Below are 19,132 nucleotides of genomic sequence, written 5' to 3'. Positions count from 1 at the left end.
CTCAAACTTCAATCCTATGGTATTGATTCAATTCACATATTTCGGTTATTTTATTTTATTGGAAATTGTTCTGTTCTGTTTTTCGTAAAATCAAAGCGTACAACCCACAAAAAATTGTTTAACGTGTTTTCAGCCTGATCTATCACTCTAGTATGTAGAAAGCAAGTTAACGTTCGACACAAACAATTTGGCGCACCCTACTTGTCTTATTCGTTGTAACCTCATCAAAAATGATCATAGATATCCTCTCGAATCACACCTACAACATGGTTTGTGCTGAAGGGAAAATGATTTTCCATGCAATCGCCTCGCCAAAAGACTTCCTTATCTCGGTCAAGACTACAAAAGAGCTTCCTGATTTCCTTCCTTGAAGAAAGGGAGAAAACACACTTGTCCAGCTGCTAGGATTGCTTTCTCGGCTCCCATTTAAATTATTCACTCGATCGGAAAAACCTATCAAATGGATATAAACGACCCACCGGAGCTGTCTCAGGTACAACTTGCTGGATAAGAAAACGGTAGCTTCTTGACGTGTGGCATTACCGTGCTGTGTATGATGGAAAGTCACAACCTATCAGTCAGCCTATGTCGATTATTTATGTATCCATCCTCAATGGACAAGTATGAATATATTAAACATGAGCTATGGTCGGCTGGAACCATCTGTCAAACGGTGAATGTTGTACATGGGAATAGGCGCTCGTATAATAGCTCACCCTATATCAATAGGAACAGCCATTGGAGACGAGACGCAGTCAAAGGAATCATGGACGATGAGCTGCCGACCGTTTTCATTTTCATAATCCTGCGATCCTATGAAAGGGGCAACCTTTCATGCTCTCCTCTTCTTTCTATGGGAAAATAAATGATGAATGAAGATAAAACTCGTGACAAGAGGTGTGGAGGCAGTGGCAGTTCAACATTTTTACTGACTTCTTCTTTTCTCAACACGAAAAGAAATTTTTTTTTCTAAATATTGTGAAAACACTCTTTCTGTTCCCGCTTTCATGGCTAGTTTGCAAGTGGCTTTTGGCAATAGGATACGTATTCGTGCAATGTAAAATATAACGTAAACAACATTTGATGAAGAGCAAATAAAGAATTTAATTTTCGCTGTAAACCTTCAAATGCATTCATTTATGTAATACAATTTATGCCTCTGATCTGTGCCATCTTGCAAAATAACTGCATGTTAACATTTTCTTTATGGCTATTACGTCCCAATAGAAACTTGTCCTCAACTTTGTGCTCTTTGTTATTTGAAACTTTCTGAGCTTTCTACACTGACTAACTAACACTATGATAGGGAAAGTGCCACAGATATGACACTACTTAAAATTTGCTTGCCACAACTGTTTCCTTTAGCGGCGCCGGTGGTGTAGTGGTAAGCGTGATTACCTCTCACCCCAGCAGGCCTGGGTTCAATCCCAGTTGGCGCCGCCGGGATGTTCTGAGGCATAACATCTCTGATCACGCCTTCCTTCGGAAAGGAAGTAAAGCCGTTGGTCCCCGGTTCATGAGTTAATGGGTCGATATGTAGGGTCCAGGTGTGGGATCTGCCTCCCTGGCGTCGGTAGCATTGGTGCTCAGCACGGAAAACAAGATCGACGGAAAACAAAATCAAGGAAAAAAACTGCTACCTTTGCATATATGGGATTGTGTCATAACTGGTGCATATGCCATAACTGGCTCTGGTTCTACATTGCGCTAGAAGCTTTAACATGCGGGGCACGATCTTCAATAAATCCAGCCAGTTCATCTGCTACACTGACGACCGACGTGGACATTGTCGGAAGAACGTTCCAAGTGGTGGCGGACCAGTACACCAGGCTGAAACGTGAAGCAGAAACGGTTGGAACAATGACAAAGTATCTTTTGCAGTCAGTGTTGTGAAAAATGTTTATGTTGACTCCTTCTTTAAAACAGATATAAGCTATTAAGAAATCCAACTGAATATGCTCAAAAGCTTTTTATAAAACATAAGCATATAAAGAGAGAAAAAAGGATAAGTAAGTTCATTCTCTCTCTCTCTCTCTCTTTATAAGACGCCCACATTCACCAGGTTTCAAACATAAGCAATTCTTTGACAGATAATTGCTATTGACTAATCCAGATAATAATGCTAAACAGTCAAAAGTCAAAATGGACTCCCTTGGAGTTGACAGTTCATTGATAAAACCACGTGTTTTATTTCTGATCATTAATTCCTTATTCCTAAACTGAAATGAAAATAACTCAAGTTCACTTATTATGCTAAATGACCATTATGTCAAACAACCATTATTCTAAATGCCTTTCAGCATGAGCATGATTGACCGCCCGCAGATGCTATTCTGTTATTGCCAGATCAGCTGTAATTACACAGAGAACCAATAGATGATGCATGGAACTAACATTCATCCTCAATGTGTGATCTCAAACTAGGCAATACCAGCGCCGGCCGTGCCAGAACGCAGGTCAAGAAAGGAATGGCTAGGAATGTGTTGACGTGATACTCGCTATGTAGAAAGCCGAGAAATTCTCTGCACTTCCACGAGAAATCACTGGGATTTTGGATAAAAGGTTTTGGCTTGTAGCAGGATTCGTTTTGGTAAATTTGAAGCTGAATTGATATCCTAACGATCCTCTAACGCGAAGGAGCTTGGGATTGAACCACGGTCTTCTGCTCAGAACGCAAAAACGTCTGCCACTAGGCAAACGAGCTCCTTATATTGCAACAGCGATTAACGAGTCTTGAATGTGGAGGGGCCTGAGGTTAAACTCATGATGTTCTACTCAGTAGCCAAAGTTGTCGCTCTAAGGCCACCAAGCCCCTCATATTTATTTATTTATTTATTTATTTATTTATTTATTTCATCAACCGATGTAGACTAGTACAAATACATATACAAATTTGTTTTCTTAAGAATATAAAAAAAAAAAAAAAAAAAAAAAAAAAAAAAAAAACCACGAAACGACGAATTAAAACTACAGTAATTTTACCTTCCTTTTCACTAGAAACGACAAAAAAACAACATGATTGTTCTAACTAAAACCAAACAAAAGATCACGTGCGATTGAGGTTATCGTGCCAGGCAGCAAACATATTTGTTCATAAAGTTCAAGTCAGAGCAATCGATGCTTCATTGCTTGTTGCATAACCGTGACCAATTAATTTTCCATTATGCCGCCGGGAAATCAGTCAAGGTACGCATGTCGTCTGCGGGGGGCAACGTTCAATACGTGAGAGTGTACGATCTTCCACCAGAGGTTCCGTATTACGATCAACCATTGGTGCTAGGGAAATACGGTGCTGTAAAACGTGTCATCCTGAAGAAATTCTCTGCGGACTTGAGCCTCAGGTGTACGTAATGTATATATAGACGAAAAATACATTTCCTCTATAGGAAGGGGAACATATTCTATCTAGGGAACAAAGTGGACAAAGTGGATAGTGGACTATACCGAGAAGGAATGAATAAAGGACGAAGAAGATGACAAGCGGCTGGCATTGTGAAAGCAGAAACGATTTAAAGAAGCCAGGAAGTTAAGGGTTCAGCAGAAAGTGGAAGTTAAGCTCAAGTCGCCTCCCAAGAAAAGTATGCCTCAGAAAATCCCGGCGGCGCCGACTGGGATTGAACCCAGGCCTTTTGAGGTGAGAGGCAATCATGGTTACCACTACACCTCCGGCACCGCTGGCTTTTAGACAATGTTTCTCATATTATTATTTTTGTTATAAAAAAATATTTACTGATTCTCAGCTCCGTGGAGACATTTTGGACATTTTTGCCTAAATAATAAATAATCCTATTGAAAAAAAAAAAACTTAGGAATAATACACCCACATTTACATCCCTTCGCCACCAGAGCAATTTGTTTTTATTTATGTTTCTAGGTATACATTTGACAAATGTCGTGGATGTGAGCAGTTCCACGCCAAAAAACAAAAAAAAATTGATTCGACCTTCTTCGATTTGCATGAAACTTTGCATAATTGTTTGTTATAGGTAATCATTCACACTTTTACTTAAATTCGGCCATTTAGTTCACTTTCAGCTGTGAACGGACACAGCAGCAGTTTATCTCTCAGTGTCGGTAGTGCTATCGACTGTTTGTTTCCTCGATCAGGTCATTGTTTTTACCCGCATATCAGCAAAAATTGATGATGAGTGGTGGCGTTGAAATTAAAAATACTATCAAAGTTATGAAAAGTTTAATATAAATCTAAGAAGGTGGGGGACGAAAATGAGTTCAAAAACCCCATACAAAGTTAATATACTTTGAAGATTTATTATTTTACATGTTTTGCGAAAAAAAAGGTTCATAGTAAATTTCAGGACACTGAATTTGTAATTGCTAAATTACAATTTAATAATTTAAAAATTTAATTGCATTCAAGTTTTGTAAATTTTTTGGAATATTTGGACAATTCGCTTTTATAAAACATTTCAAATTTTTCGGTAAAAATACAATGCAAATAGCAATAAATGCACAAATCATAAGCATTAATCATCACGATGTAAGATTTATTCAATAATCCTATTCATTCATCATAAAACAGCAGGGACCTCATAGCCTAGTCAGTAAAGGCACGGTATTACCAAGCCGGAGGCCACAGGTTCGATTCCCGGTCCGGTCGAGGGAATCTTTCGGGTTGGAAATTTTCTAGACTTCCCTGGGCATAGATTATCATTGTGCTTGCTACACAATATACAAATGTATGCATTGGTATTGGCATCGAAAGCTTTCAATTAATAACTGTGGAAGTGCATATAGAACACTAAGTTGAGAGCACGCAATAAGCTAATATGCGCCAAGCAATAAGCTTGAAATGCGAATAAGAAGAAGAAGAAAACAGAAAAAATCATCACTAATTAGCGGCGCCGGTGGTGTAGTGGTAAGCGTGATTACCTATCACCCCAGCAGGCCTGGGTTCAATCCCAGTCGGCGCCGCCGGGATGTTCTGAGGCATAACATTTCTGATCACGGAAGTAAAGCCGTTGGTCCCCGGTTCATGAGTTGATGGGTCGATATGTAGGGTCCAGGTGTGGGACCTGCCTCCCTCACGTCGGTAGCATTGGTGCTCAGCACGGAAAACAAGATCGACGGAAAACAAACCAAACGAAAAAAAAATCATTAATTGAGAGTATCAGATGCTTAACGCTCTGGTTTGAAACCATTGTTTAAAAAAATACTTACGTCCATTTGAATATTTTCTCGAGAATTGTTCAGTATTCGATTCAAAGCAGATTTAATTGTTTCTTATCTAACCATCTAACATTGCTAATCAATTATGCTCCAACATTGTTTTACCTCTTTCCTCCTTGTAATACTGATGTCAATGATGATTGATGAAATAGTTATGCAAGTTTCAGAAAATGTCTATTTACTTTATTTAGTCTATTTAGCAGCACCAGAAAAAATACATTTTCTTGGAATTTCAATGGAAATTTATCTGGTCCCAAATATTAATGACCATGGTTCAAGCATGTAGATACATTATAATACTCATATATATGCTACACAGGTAAATCAATCAAATTGTGGGCAAAATCGGAAAACCTTTATAATACAGGTGGGGTTTTTTCTCATCACTCCAGCCAACATTATGAAAGTGAATCTAATTTAAACCACACATAAAAATTGTATAAGAACATATCAATCTTCACTACCTATTGTTCAGGACACTAAACCCATTCAGTCGAATGGAACTGTAAATTAAGCAAATGAAAATTGACATTGACATCCAAACTTCCGCCCACAAATTACCACACTCCCTGAGTAACCGACACTATAAAGTTCAGCCCTCACAACTAGACCTGCTGTAACCAACACTATCACATCTTTCCCGAAAGTGGATCAGCATTGATATTGTTGCTCCAGGTTTCATGCAATATTTAAAGCACCGTAGTGTGGGAAATGGATGTGTCTATTCTATAATTCATTCAAACCCCGAATTTCCTCCTCCAGCTCCATTCGTTCGCTCGTCTATGTCAGAGTTGACTGCTCGCTGAAAATTCACTCATTATTTAAATATTTATTCCATTTACCATTCTAGGTTATTGGCAGGCGAAAAGGCACCAAGAGCGTGAACGATTCACAATCAAGTTTAGAATCGACTCCTAGCAATCGAAAAAGCGAATCCAACAATGAATGGCCCGATCCACCCGACATTCCTATATGTAGTACAGAGGACGAAGCTGCATCTTTATACTCCGATTCCGGTAAGTTCAAGCACAGCACCATAAAAATCACAAAAGTGATGACAATGAGGTTCTTCTATTTCCTTTTAGATGAGCTTATACCGCAAGTACCCGACATCTCCGGTCGCGGAACATATGTCATTCGAAAAGGTCGTCGAAGGCAGCGGTTGGAAAGTTTGGACTCGAACGCTAGCAACAACCTACCAATTCCCAGCAGCGAATCCCCGCCCATTGCCACAACACTGCCGAGTCCAGTGTTCCCTGCGTCCATGATGTTACCCAAGTCGAGGCATAGCATTGATTTGGGTCTAACATCCTCCGGCTACAGTGCAATCAAGACCTCTCACTCTGTTCCTCAAAAACTACCCAACTCAGTTCTATCGCCCAGGTAATTGCAAACACATGTTTATATGTAGATAATATAGCCTTCGTTGAAACAACATTAGGCGAGACTGTGTACACTTGACTCCCATTGTAATACTCGGCATAACAGCTTACTCTTCATAGCTTGATATTGAAGGGAATTATGTATGTTCTTTTGTAGTATGTAGCCGTTAGATTTCACAACATTGTTTGCGTGACACTAGGAACACATCGTTAAGAGCATATTTTGGCGATAATCACCAAACCTGCTGTCTAGGTCACGTGAAGATATCGTAGGAATCGATAGTACAAATTAGAAAAAAAAACGTGTAAATGTTGGTGCTCTGACACTGCCATATACGAGCGTCAATTTTGACATAACATTGAGTCATAGCAGACACAAAATTCAGCTCAATCAAACGTACTTTTTGTCGACTAACGAATTTTTCATTTTCGGAGCACTTAATATTACATAACATGTTTGTTTACGTATCATCCTTTATGTGAAAGATGGATTCCATCACGTGTAAAATTAGTTATTTCTAAGTGTGTAGTTTAAATAGATGAAGACAATAATTGCAGACAAGTTGCTTTCATAATAGCACTCGGAGATAGATTGAACATACGAACATACGGTATAGAGCCATAACGGCCACATTACGAAAAAAGATTCTTAAAAAAAATATCACGTTGAAACAAAATATAATTTTGGGACTTTGAAAAATTTTCAGTTGTGTCTTTTCAAAATTTGAGAAACCTAAGCAAAGAGCATTTCCAACCCAAAACGCTGAAAATAATGCCACTTTTTTCGAGACCCTTTCAGATATTAATTAAACTTTGCACATACATGGTTGGACAAAAGGTCGAATGAAAAAAGGTCGAAGGACAAAAGGCAATATGCTGACTAAATCAGTTAAATCTAACTTAGGCTTTGATTATCTAACTGCAACGCTGGAAAGTTAGTCGATCTTGAAGTGTACCCGAGCAAAGTCCAGCATCAAAATGACAGCAAATTGAAATCAAGTTTTGATATCAACATCAAACTGAAGCCATAATTTGATTTCAGTTTACGCAATTGACAAATTTGATACCAAATTTTGTTTTCCTTTTGCTGTTCATTTGCTCTTCAAAAAAATGTTGTTGCGGGTTTGTTTTCATTGCCTTATCATAACATCAAATTCAATACTTGTTCTGTTATCAACAGGAAAAATTGATATCAAATTTAGTTTTCAGTTTGCTCTCACTGATAGCAGAAATAGTTTTCAATGTGATGTCACAGGAAGATTTTTTTGCTCTTAATTTTGATATTTTAACCGTTAAAACGACCAAAACGACAGCAACCTGAGTAATCATTATAAGCGGAATCAAAACATCAAATTTAGATTTCAATTTGATGTCAGGCTTTGCTCGGGTACTACTACATGAGCGGATCTTAGACAAATAAAAGTGTCTCGTCCAGCGGTAGATCAGGACCCCACGTTATGATTCCTTGGATCTACTCCAACATGGTGACGGCGACGGATACTCGATAATCGGGATGAAAGAGGATGAAGTAAAAGTCCAGATTAACTGCATTCTCAGAGGCAGCGTGCCTACTCGGAGATTTGAATTCAACTGTGTGTATTTTCAGTTTGTCTTGGGGTGTTTATACTGTATCTTAACAATCGTCTTTTATCTTAATAATAATTACATCTTACAAAACGGAGCACAATTACTTTCAGTGCTCGCAACAAAACTTTTGTGATGCAACACTATATGGCTTTGCAACTTGCATACAAGTATTCATTTATTCTACTGCTGTATGGCAATTGTATTCAATGAGATATACATACAGGAGTGGCACATGATAGTGTTTGTTTGTGTTTGAGAGCAATACTACGAAACATTTTCGGAGATGAAAAGTGGTGACGACACAAGAACCAACTCTCCGAACAAAAATCGTGATTGTGGCGTCGCAACTTTATTATCTCCGGTGCCTGAAGCTTCGGGTACACGGAACTACACTACCACCCATAAAGTTTGCCCCGCTTACTAATATATTCGTAAGAGGCACTGCCTCGCCTATAGGTAAAGCACATAGAATTGTATTGATCTGCGAGATTTGCCTTTCATTTGACATTTCAGACAGAGACGAGTGCAAACTATACAAAATAATAACAACGTAAATAGAAACAAAATGAAAACAGTGAAACGCAACAAAAAGTTTATAAACACTTCAACTGAAAACGCTCCAACATTATTCCTCACTCTTGAAGTTGACTACTTCATGAAAACATGAGCAGATCTTTGACATATGAAAACTGGTTGTGGGACAAATGGTCGAAAAACAAACCCACGAATGACAAAACGTCGAAGAACAAAAGGTCGAAGGACAAAAGTTTGAAGGACAAAAGGTCGAAAGACAAAAGGTCAAAAGACAAAAAGTCGAAGAGACAAAAGACAAAAAATTAAAAAGGCTCAATGGTCCAAAAGGTCGAATCACTTTTAGTGGATCAAAAAATCAACTCGGAAAAGCAATATGCTGAGTAAAGCATTTAAATCTAACGTAGACTTTGAGTAATCTAACTGAAATGCTCGAAAGTTAGCCAATGTAGAAGTTTACTCCTTATTTTAAAATGAGTGGATCTTAGACAAAATTAAATTTTATCAACACTTCAACTGAAAATGCTCCAACGTTATTCCTCACTCTTGGAGTTGACTCGAGGCGAGGGGCACGTACAAGTATTTGAATACAACGCAGCCTGCTAACCAAATATCTAAAAACTTATCATTACTGCTTTTATTACTTTGAATACACTCTTAAATTCATTAGTTGCTTGAATTACTGTCAAGAATAAATATTTTTTTGATAATAGCTTTCAATACCGGTCAAAGTATTTTAATTCAATGTATCACTATTTTCAAAGTATTTACATTACTGCAAATGTATTTTAAACTCCACGCACTCATACCAGGATGTGCCTGCCGCTCGAGTTGAACATGAGTAGATCTTTGACATAGATAAAACGACGATAGATAAATAAATAAAATAAAATAAATAAATAAATAAAAAGTCGATTGAATAATATGTCGAATGATGCGAAGGGGGGCAAATGGTCGAATGGACAAAAGATCGAATGGACAAAAGGTCGAATGGACAAAAGGTTGAATGGACAAAAGGTCGAATGGACAAAAGGTCGAATGGACAAAAGGTCGAATGGACAAAAGGTCGAATGGACAAAAGGTCGAATGGACAAAAGGTCGAATGGACAAAAGGTCGAATGGACAAAAGGTCGAATGGTCAAAAGGTCGAATGGGCAAAAGGTTCAACGGACTCAACATTCGACATTTTGTCTATTCAACATTTTACCCCCTTCTCATCATTTGACCTTTTATCCATTCAACCTTTTTTACCTTCGACCTTTTTTCCTTTTGATCTTTTATCATTCGACGTTTTGTGAATGCGTCGGTTTTGTCTTTCAACCATTTGCCCTACGACCAGCATTTATATGACAATGATCTGCTCATGTTTCAAAGAAGTAGTCAACTACAGTGCCCCTTCTCATCATTCGACTTTAAGTCCATTCGACCTTTTGTACATCAACCTTTTGTCTCTGCGACATTTTGTCATTCGATGCTTTATTGTCTTTTCGGCCTTTTGTCTTTCAGCCTCTCTCTTGGAGATGACTACTTCTTTAAAACATGAGCAGATCTTGGACAGATAAAAGCTATTGTCTATTTTTAACTTTTTCGATTCGATATTTTGTTCATCGTCCCTTTGTCTCTTTAAATTCTTTCGGCCTTATAGCTCTTTTCATTTAATTCAACCTTTTGTCCCTTAAAATTTCATTGTACCATTTATCCATTCCATCTTTTGTCCATGTACACTTCATTCGACCTTTTGTCCGTTTAAATTTCCTTCGACCTTTTGTACTTTTTTTATTTCAGTGACCTTTAGTCCCTTACACACTTTGAAATCATTGACGACTTAGGTAATGTTTTACCGAACTTTTAACAGCTGAACTTTCGATAAAACTTTGATCGTAATTTCAAAAGTTATTAAATCAACGAGTGTTGCCATTGTGGAGAAGTTTTTCTTGTTTTGAAGCTTTATAGCTAATGAATTAAAAAGCCTGATTTTTACCGAACAGTTCAGCTGTTGAACGTTCGGTAAAAATGCCCGATGTCGGTAATCACTTCTAAGTGTGTAGACCTTGTGTCCCTTTGACCATTTATCTTCATATAAATCTTATGTGTCCAATGAAATCTATATGATTAATCACATAGAATTTATTGTGCTATGTGATATTCAGATAAAAATCATTTATTTTATTATTGGACAAATATTATGTGCGTTCCTAATAGATACTATATGAAAAAAAAAATTCAGTAAATCTACACCTGGAAGAATTCGACGGTAAAATTATTAAGTTATACTAAATATTGTCTCAAAATTTACAGGTTAGGATGTAGATTGAAAATATATATATAAATGAATTTCTGTCTGTCTGTCTGTCTGACCCTTATGGACTCGGAAACTACTGAACCGATCGGCGTGAAAATTTGTATGCAGAGGTTTTTAGGGCAGGGAAAGGTTCTTATGAAGGTTTGAGACCCCTCCCCCCTCTGTAAAGGGGGGCTCCCATACAAATGAAACAGAAATTTCATAATAACTCGAGAACTAATCAAACAAATGGAACCAAATATGGCATGTGGTGGTCATAAGGGGTAGCCCCTTAGATAAGAGGGGAGGGGGGGCTACGTACAATATAGCATGCTTGTTTTAATTGGCGCATAAACTCAAGCTAATATTGAATCCCGAGCAAGGCCGGGCACACTCAGCTAGTAGTATATAAATGAATTTCTGTCTGACCCTTATAGACTCGGAAACTACTGAACCGATCGGCGTGAAAATTTGTATGTAGGGGTTTTTGGGGCCGTGAAAGGTTCTTATGATGGTTTGAGACCCCTCCTCCTTCTGTACGGGGGGCTCCCATACAAATGAAACAGAAAAATATAGCATACTTTTTTGAATCGGCACAAAACCTCAAGTTAATATTGAATCCCGAGCAAGGCCGGGCACACTCAGCTAGTATAATATATTTATTACGCATCTGTTATTTATATGACTTTCGATGACAAACCGGTAAAAATAAACTTGTTTCGGAAAACATATAAGATTTTGGAGATTGAAAACATTTCAAGACTCTAATACTGGACTAGATTTTCAGGATAAAGTCACTTAGGAGACCTGAACATATTTAAGAATGTATAGATACCACCAAAGTATTTAAGAGTACATTTCCAAGGGAATTTCGTGAAGAACTCTACGAGCGACTTGACTAGGACTCAAACTTAATTGTCCGAGTAAAACCTGTGGACAATTCCATGAGGACTGTGAAGAGGACCAGGCTTTGTGAAAAATATTAAGGGAATATAATTTTTAGGGTATACTAGCCAACGAATTCTGTGAACAGTTTTAAGAAAATTACGAAGATATTTTCAAGGACATCTCCTAAAGAGTTTTTTGAGAAATCAAACGAGAATTCCAGTTAAATTTTCAGAGGAATTTAGAGCAGAGCTCCCATATTTTTCTGAGAAATTTTTTAAGACAATAATGACTATTTGCATAAAATAATGGAAAGAAGTTTCAGTTAAATACTAGCGACAAAAAAAATAAAATTCATAACGAATTTAACATATTTTATGAAGTTTTTGGAGTGTTCTGCATACAATTTCTGGATTGCAATGAAAAAGGAATTCCCAGAGAGAACATTTAGATGAATTCTGAAAAGAACTTTGTGAAGGGATGTTTTATAAACGAAATGTTTGGGAATAATCTAATAAAATCCTATAAAGAGTTTTGAATTTTGAAAGTAGTTAGACAAATTAGATGAACGCAAAATCAAATTCAAGATACAGGAAAAATACTACTAAAGTCTTAGTAATGACCCAAATTAAAAGGCTAAGATCTTTTCGGCCCGTTTGCATTCGATTTTATGCTTAATTTAAATGCATATAGCACAATCGGGAAAATTTCCAAAATTCCGGGATAAACGGGAAAAAAAACGGGGAAAACGGGAAAACCGGAAAATTTCAAATCGTTTTGACTTGCATAACTCCTATTAATAGTGCAAGCGGTTCATGGTTAAGAAGAATTATGTCTATTGTTGTAGATTTAATTTTCCATCTTCTTTTGTCCCACCATTCTTTGGGGCATTAAAGAGGTGATTCCAAAAAAATATATCGAAAATTGCATAAAATCGGAATTAATCATAAATGTTTAAATTTTGAATTAAAATTTGGCAGTCGGCCCTAATAAAAATAATTTTGTTCACAATAAATATTTTTCCAATCTAATTAGCAGTATGATAACAAAAATCCATTAAATTGTTCACTTAAAAAGGTTCATGGTAAATCTATAATTTGTGAAATAAAAAAGATCACGTTAAGTTTCATTCGAACTATCCAATAATCCAGAAAATTCCACATATTGAAAAACTATTACTCATAAACGAGTCATCGTAGAATAAATGATTGAATCTGACCACGAAGATTTTAGAGAAGAACAAGAAGAATCAAATCTACATCTATTATCTACATTATATTTTTATAGGCATTTCACCGTAAAAATAAAGAAAACTGCAAATTGCATACGCTGTGACCTCCTAGACTCGATGTTGAATAATTCAATACCAACAAGTGAAAAGACCTCAACTCCCTTTTGTAAACAAACCTTGTAGGGCCTTTACCGAAAACAATAAATTGTAATAAAACAACGAAATTACAATGATTTTTACTGTTGAATTTTGAGTACATTAAAATTTATTGACTTTTAACGACACAACGAACATTAGTGTGATGAGATCAAATTTGTTCGGGAAAAATTATTTTTTTATATTGTTAAGATGCTTAACAACCCCCCTTTTTCATTGTTGTGAACCATGAATTTCGTTGTGATTTTATGGTAATGGACAAAAATGTCCAATGTTATGACAGTAAATATCATGGTTACAATGAAAATGAAAATCATTGTATTTTTATTGGATTTTTTTTTACGGGTTTTGTCGAGAACCAAAGTCCGCCAACGCAAACCAACAAAATGAACAGGTAGGGGAAATTCTGCTCTACTCGATTGTGTTTTAGGTTTGCGAATGTAGGTTTCGGATCGCGAGAAAATGACCTTACAAAGTTTGTTTACAAAATGGAGTTGAGGCCTTTTCAAATGTTGGTCTTGAATTCTTCGATTCCAAAGTACTGTAGCCGAAAAACCTTCAAAGTCATCTTCCCCTATTTCCCATATTCCAAACAGTGCTGGTCTGCACGGAATTTGTTCACCGAAAATCAAGTGCGCGCCCCTGCCTATGTACTTACCACTAAATGTCATCTGTATGGAGGTTCGATTCCCAGTTCCATATTTGAGCCCACTTCCAGTCTTCCTCATTTGTAACATCCTACACGTATCAGTAGCAAAACAAAAATATTTCACCGCTCCCTCCTTCCAGGAGCAATTCATTGCCTTCAAGGGAATTCTGTCGAAGCCTATAAAACAGACACCGCAATAATGGCTCATTCTCAATCCCTCCCACGAAAACGTTATCTACTCAGTAACCCGACCGAATCCATACTTATCTTCTATCCATTCGTTGTTTCAATTTCGCTTTCAGGTCACGACTATCATTAGATTTAAGTTCACCTACCTCAGAGCTTTCAACAAACGGTAAGAAAATCACAACTCCAACTGGAAGCTTCCTGGCGCACCTGCAGCAGTCCTCACAGTCCCACGGCAACAATAATAACAATAATAGCCTCAACAAAACTAAATCCAACAGCAACAATAACCTTAGCACAGCCTGTGTAAACAATAATAGCATTACCGTTGTTAGCAGCGCTGCTCCTGTCACGTCGGTACTGATAGGAAATGGAAGTGGTGCTCAGAGTGTACCACTGAATCAACAGCAGCCGATAGTTTCGTCACGCTATACCGAATTCAAAACGTACAGCTCGACCTTCGATGCCCTGCAGGCGCTGGAGAGTAATAGCAGCAACAATAGCATCAACCGTGGAGGCGCCACCGGAAATGGCTCCACCGTTGTACCCGTGGTCGATAACGACAGTTCGCTAATGCGAGTTTCCTCGCTACCAGCCGCCACACCCCCGCATCCAGGCCCCGCAACAGGTAAGCGAAAAAAACAACATCACCTCTAGCTTTTCATGCCTGCATTTTTTCTGTCACCCCCAACCAACCAACGAGTGCCACCTTATTTGTGTTTTGCCTCGCCGATGAATTATTCAGCATCATTCTGGTCTATTCCCCTGAGACATCCTCTCATTTCACTGACCAGCATTTTTGTGCTAACGTTCCTGAAATAATTCTAGCAGAGGGCATACCTTAGCCCAGACATTTAGCTCAAAACAGTCAACTTAATTAGAATAGTAAATCAAATTAGATTTTTAATTTGAGTCCTGGTCAATAAACCCTCATTATAAAAGGTTTTTCTGTTAATTCAACTATCATAACTCTTTGCGAATCATTACCAAATCAGCCACATGTCATTCAACTTCACGTTATTTAGTAAAACAGAAATACAACTATTACAATGAAGAATAAAGAAAAACATAAAACAATAAGGTATGAGGTATAAATAACAAAACACAAAGAATAAACAATGAAAAGTCAGAAGTTAGGAATAACAAATCATCAAATTAATGAACAAATAATAATTAAAAGAACCATAAAATAATTAGATACACTGATGGAAAAATATCATTCTCCCAAATATTGACTCTTACTTAAACACTTTTTTTCAATTTTCCAGCCGAAGGTCTTTCCACACCCCGCCGTGAACTTGCCCCGCCAATCGAAGAAGACGAGGAAGCGGATAGTGACACACAGCGTGGTGCACCGTTACGCAAAATAGAGGATAATATTAGTGCTTTATTACGTGGTGATATATCTGTTGCTAGAGTAGCCGGTGAGTAAATTGAAATCGAAACCGTAAATCCTGGAAATGACGTAATTTTTTTGTTTCTTTTTTTCCTTTAGACATACCTCCCGCGAGACGTCCATTAGGTTTTCGTCTAGGTGTTCATAAATCAGAAAGTGCCAAAGAAATGCTTTTATCGCAAGCTGGTTTGGGGCCATTGCCACCGTCACCGCCGTCTTCTAGTCCGGAACCGGTAAAAACAAGTTTACATTTCAAAGATCTATTTTTCTACACAATTCTCATACCTAACAGCAGGACAGTGACGAATTTCCTCCGCTGCCTCCTTCGCCAACCGAGGAACCTGAAGTCATCCATCAGATACACGGCATACGCATTAGCTCACGCAATAGATCTAACAGTACCAAACACGAAGGCCACTTCCGGGACGAACTTCCTCCGGCCATTCCACCTCATCGTGGCCCGTCTATTAATACGCTTAAAACAAGGTACAGTATTATGCTAATGCAACTGTGAAAACTCCAATTGAATAAATGACAATTTATTTTATTCAGATCAATGGATGCTGGATTTAGTAAGTCCTACCGCAACGGTTCGCATGCTTCCACTTCACCTCACGCCCCCGGAACACTTCCTCCCGATTTGCCCGGATGCAATTCTCGACGAAGGGTCATCACCGGTGGTTATCAAAAGCGAACCGCACAAAGTCCACGCGAGGAGAGATGCTTGCAGACGTCCTGCAGTTTACCGGAAACGCCCATCTTTGCCAGAGGGTATTGCTCATTTGCTTTCCGAATAAATACAAAATCTTACCTGTACCTCTTGCAGCAGCTGTGATATCCCACGAACGCCTCACCGACGTGCCCCAGAGGTTCCCCCGCATGGCAGTGGAAGTCGGACAGCTCCACGGACCAACACCAACACGACCAGCAGCCTCGGGTCGTCGGTCGTTGGCATTGGTAAGTGCAGCAAAAGCTTACTAACACCTTCGCTTTCCCGAGACAACCGCTTGTGTGACTACCAAAAACACTGCTACAAAAAAATAGAATCATACTGTACAGAATGGACTTCTGTCAATAGACAAGGTTAACCAACTGGACAATCACAAACCCATACGAAGGGCTAGAGAAGCTAATGCTTTGAACCACGCCATAAATCTTTGTGTGTAACTCCTCCAAAAACTATTCTCCAGGTACCTCGACCATCGGTGGGCGGCAGCGCAGCATCAGTCAAGCTTTTGCCAATGGTGAAATGTTACGCTTAGCAGGTGGTCCAGCACGTGGCTGGTATCCGAAGCAGCGACAACCGCGGCCGGCGTCAACCGAGCATCTGGACCGGCTGCATCCGCAGGGATCTCTGCGCGCCTGGGAAGCGGGTACGGGTAGCAGAAAACCGCTTACCCTACCACCTAATCTCACACCTAAATTTTTCAACAAGTCACCGCGAGAGGCTTTGCGTCGTGTTACTAGTTTGTTAATTCGAAAAGGTACGCCTAGCCGTAACGTGATCGAACCCTCCGGATGGGTACCGATTCAAAGTATTAGTTGATGTTTTAACAACGATAAAATCTTCTTTTTAGTTCAGTACGTCGCGGTTAACATTCCTATAGGTTCTCGATGTTTAACGGTCACGTGTTTCATTTGTACTAATATGTTGTTCTGATTATTATTAACACTTTATTTTTCAGTTCGATGGTTAAGTGTATTTCAACAAACGTATGGCAGTTCTGTTCGCACATTTGAAACTTTGATTAAACTGGAATGATACTGATTCCTGATAGTGAATTTTCTAGGGGAACAGCAGTCTAATGCTTTTCATTAAGTTGCTTATAGATGTGTGAAAATATGATCTACATACACACTACGAAAAAGTCATGTAAATTTCAGTGCTCTGAAGCCGACACATGACATAAGAATCAGTTGAAACAAACGAGGCATTCAAATCAACCAAACGCACTTTTCGTCGAGTTGCGTGTGTTTCGGTTTCAGAGCACTAAATTAAACATGTTTACGTTTCGGCTCCGTAAAGCTACTTTGAATGAGCCTGGACAAATAAATGACTATAAAAAAATGCATATTTACGTTCCACGATTTACGTGATTTTTAAATATGTACCTATGACAAATGATTACCCCATCGTAACAAAATGTTGCTCTCAGTGAGCCGTGAACGGGCTCATATCAAGGGCAAGGTATCAAGCGAGTATGAATTATTAATTCGGTATTCTTCATTCAAGATTTGCAATTTGTCTGACTCATCGTATTTTTCACAACGCAATATGAAACTAATATGGAGCAGTTCCACGCCAAATGACGAATTGGAAAAACTCGACCATCTCCTATTTGCGTGAAACTTTGCATACCTAATTGTTTGTTGTGAGCAATCATTCACATTGTTGCTAAAATTTGGATCTTGTAAAATTTTAAAATGGCGCCTATGATACCTTTGAAAAAATTGTAGCACGGAAACGGCATTTCTCATCGAAATGATGTCTGAGACAAAGTTGTAGAAAAAATGTTTCTCTTGGAAACAAAAACAAAAAATAATTTAAGAAAATTCAATTTAAGAAAAAAAAAACCTGGATGCCTTAAAGTGTCTATGTTCGATTTCTATTTTATAAAATTTAACTTTTGGAATGTTTAAAATTATGGACACTTAAAATTTCACAAAAATCGTAGAACTTATGTTAAATAGTTTTTCATGTAATTTATGCTCAGAAAACAATGTTTAGACATTTGAAATTATGTTATGTGAAACATACGCAAAAAGCCGTTTTATAAAAAAAAAAAAACCAAAAGTTCCTGTTCTATGATTTGTGTCAGTTTTCAAATGCCAAAAAAATGATGATCAAACCGATTTACCTTCCTAAAAGTTGTCCTTGCTCGCTTTCTACACTCTATATGCAATTTTCAAACCGCCGTACTCTAACGGAACTATCAACTCTATACTTTCATCTACTCATCTATCGTATAAAAAATACCACTTTAGTAGGGTTTTTTATCTAATTTCCGTCCTACTAAGCACAACCCGCGCTTTACCTCCCTTTGCTGAACGAGTTTAAACAAAAAATGTAATATTTCTGTCAAATATGACTTGCAAATTTATTCACCTTTCCATACGTACCGTTGGATTTGATAAAGAGTCACAAATTGTTGAGATATTGTCTAAAATCTAACACTGCTTCTTGATTCTAAATTCGTTCTACGAGTTTCAATTCCGTCCTAACGCATTGAAACGCTATTAGATTTTCTTCGTCCTACGGATAAACGTAGAAAAAGGGGATTCGCTAGGAGCGCTTCTTTTGTATTGAGAACAATGAGCGTAAATATTCATACAATGCGCTCTAACAGGATTTATGTTGTAGCTAATGAGCTAGCGCATCGGAACAAACCTATTATTAATTTGTGCACGTTGAAATCATTGATATTATTGATCTTTTCTGATCGATAGAACGGAAATGGGCGATTACGACGAAGTAGCGCTCTACCCTATGTTATTTGAAATTAGCATCTTCAACTATGTAAATCGTTGACTTCACGCAGAAGTAATACAAAACATATAGTCAAAGTACTATTGCCTGATTGAAAAAGCACTCAAACCATCACATATTAAATGTACATATTTCCGATACAGCCATCACAAATTCAATATTATCTTCTTATTG

The 19,132-nt window shown here is 37.9% G+C and overlaps 1 protein-coding gene across 14 annotated transcripts in view; it reads left to right on the top strand.

The window, feature by feature from the left end:
* Positions 1–19,132, top strand: part of LOC135701740 (mucin-2) — a 426,987-nt gene that overhangs the window by 354,347 nt on the left and 53,508 nt on the right. For 11 of the 14 annotated variants that reach the window (XM_065222640.1, XM_065222645.1, XM_065222633.1 and 8 more), the window contains 9 exons: positions 6,038–6,203; positions 6,273–6,570; positions 14,192–14,703; positions 15,344–15,499; positions 15,571–15,704; positions 15,764–15,957; positions 16,024–16,242; positions 16,298–16,428; positions 16,662–16,955. In XM_065222640.1, the coding sequence (XP_065078712.1) occupies positions 6,038–6,203; positions 6,273–6,570; positions 14,192–14,703; positions 15,344–15,499; positions 15,571–15,704; positions 15,764–15,957; positions 16,024–16,242; positions 16,298–16,428; positions 16,662–16,955 (2,104 nt within the window). The remainder of the gene's footprint in view (positions 1–6,037; positions 6,204–6,272; positions 6,571–14,191; positions 14,704–15,343; positions 15,500–15,570; positions 15,705–15,763; positions 15,958–16,023; positions 16,243–16,297; positions 16,429–16,661; positions 16,956–19,132) is intronic. The other 3 variants (XM_065222643.1, XM_065222644.1, XM_065222646.1) reach the window with 3 other exon arrangements.

Source organism: Ochlerotatus camptorhynchus, unplaced genomic scaffold (genome assembly GCF_037179485.1).
Source record: "Ochlerotatus camptorhynchus isolate MF236.1 unplaced genomic scaffold, CSIRO-AGI_Acam_v1.1 ptg000176l, whole genome shotgun sequence".
NCBI lineage: Eukaryota > Metazoa > Arthropoda > Insecta > Diptera > Culicidae > Ochlerotatus > Ochlerotatus camptorhynchus.
Note: the sequence above shows the minus strand (reverse complement) of the source record. Positions and strands in the feature narration are given on the sequence as shown.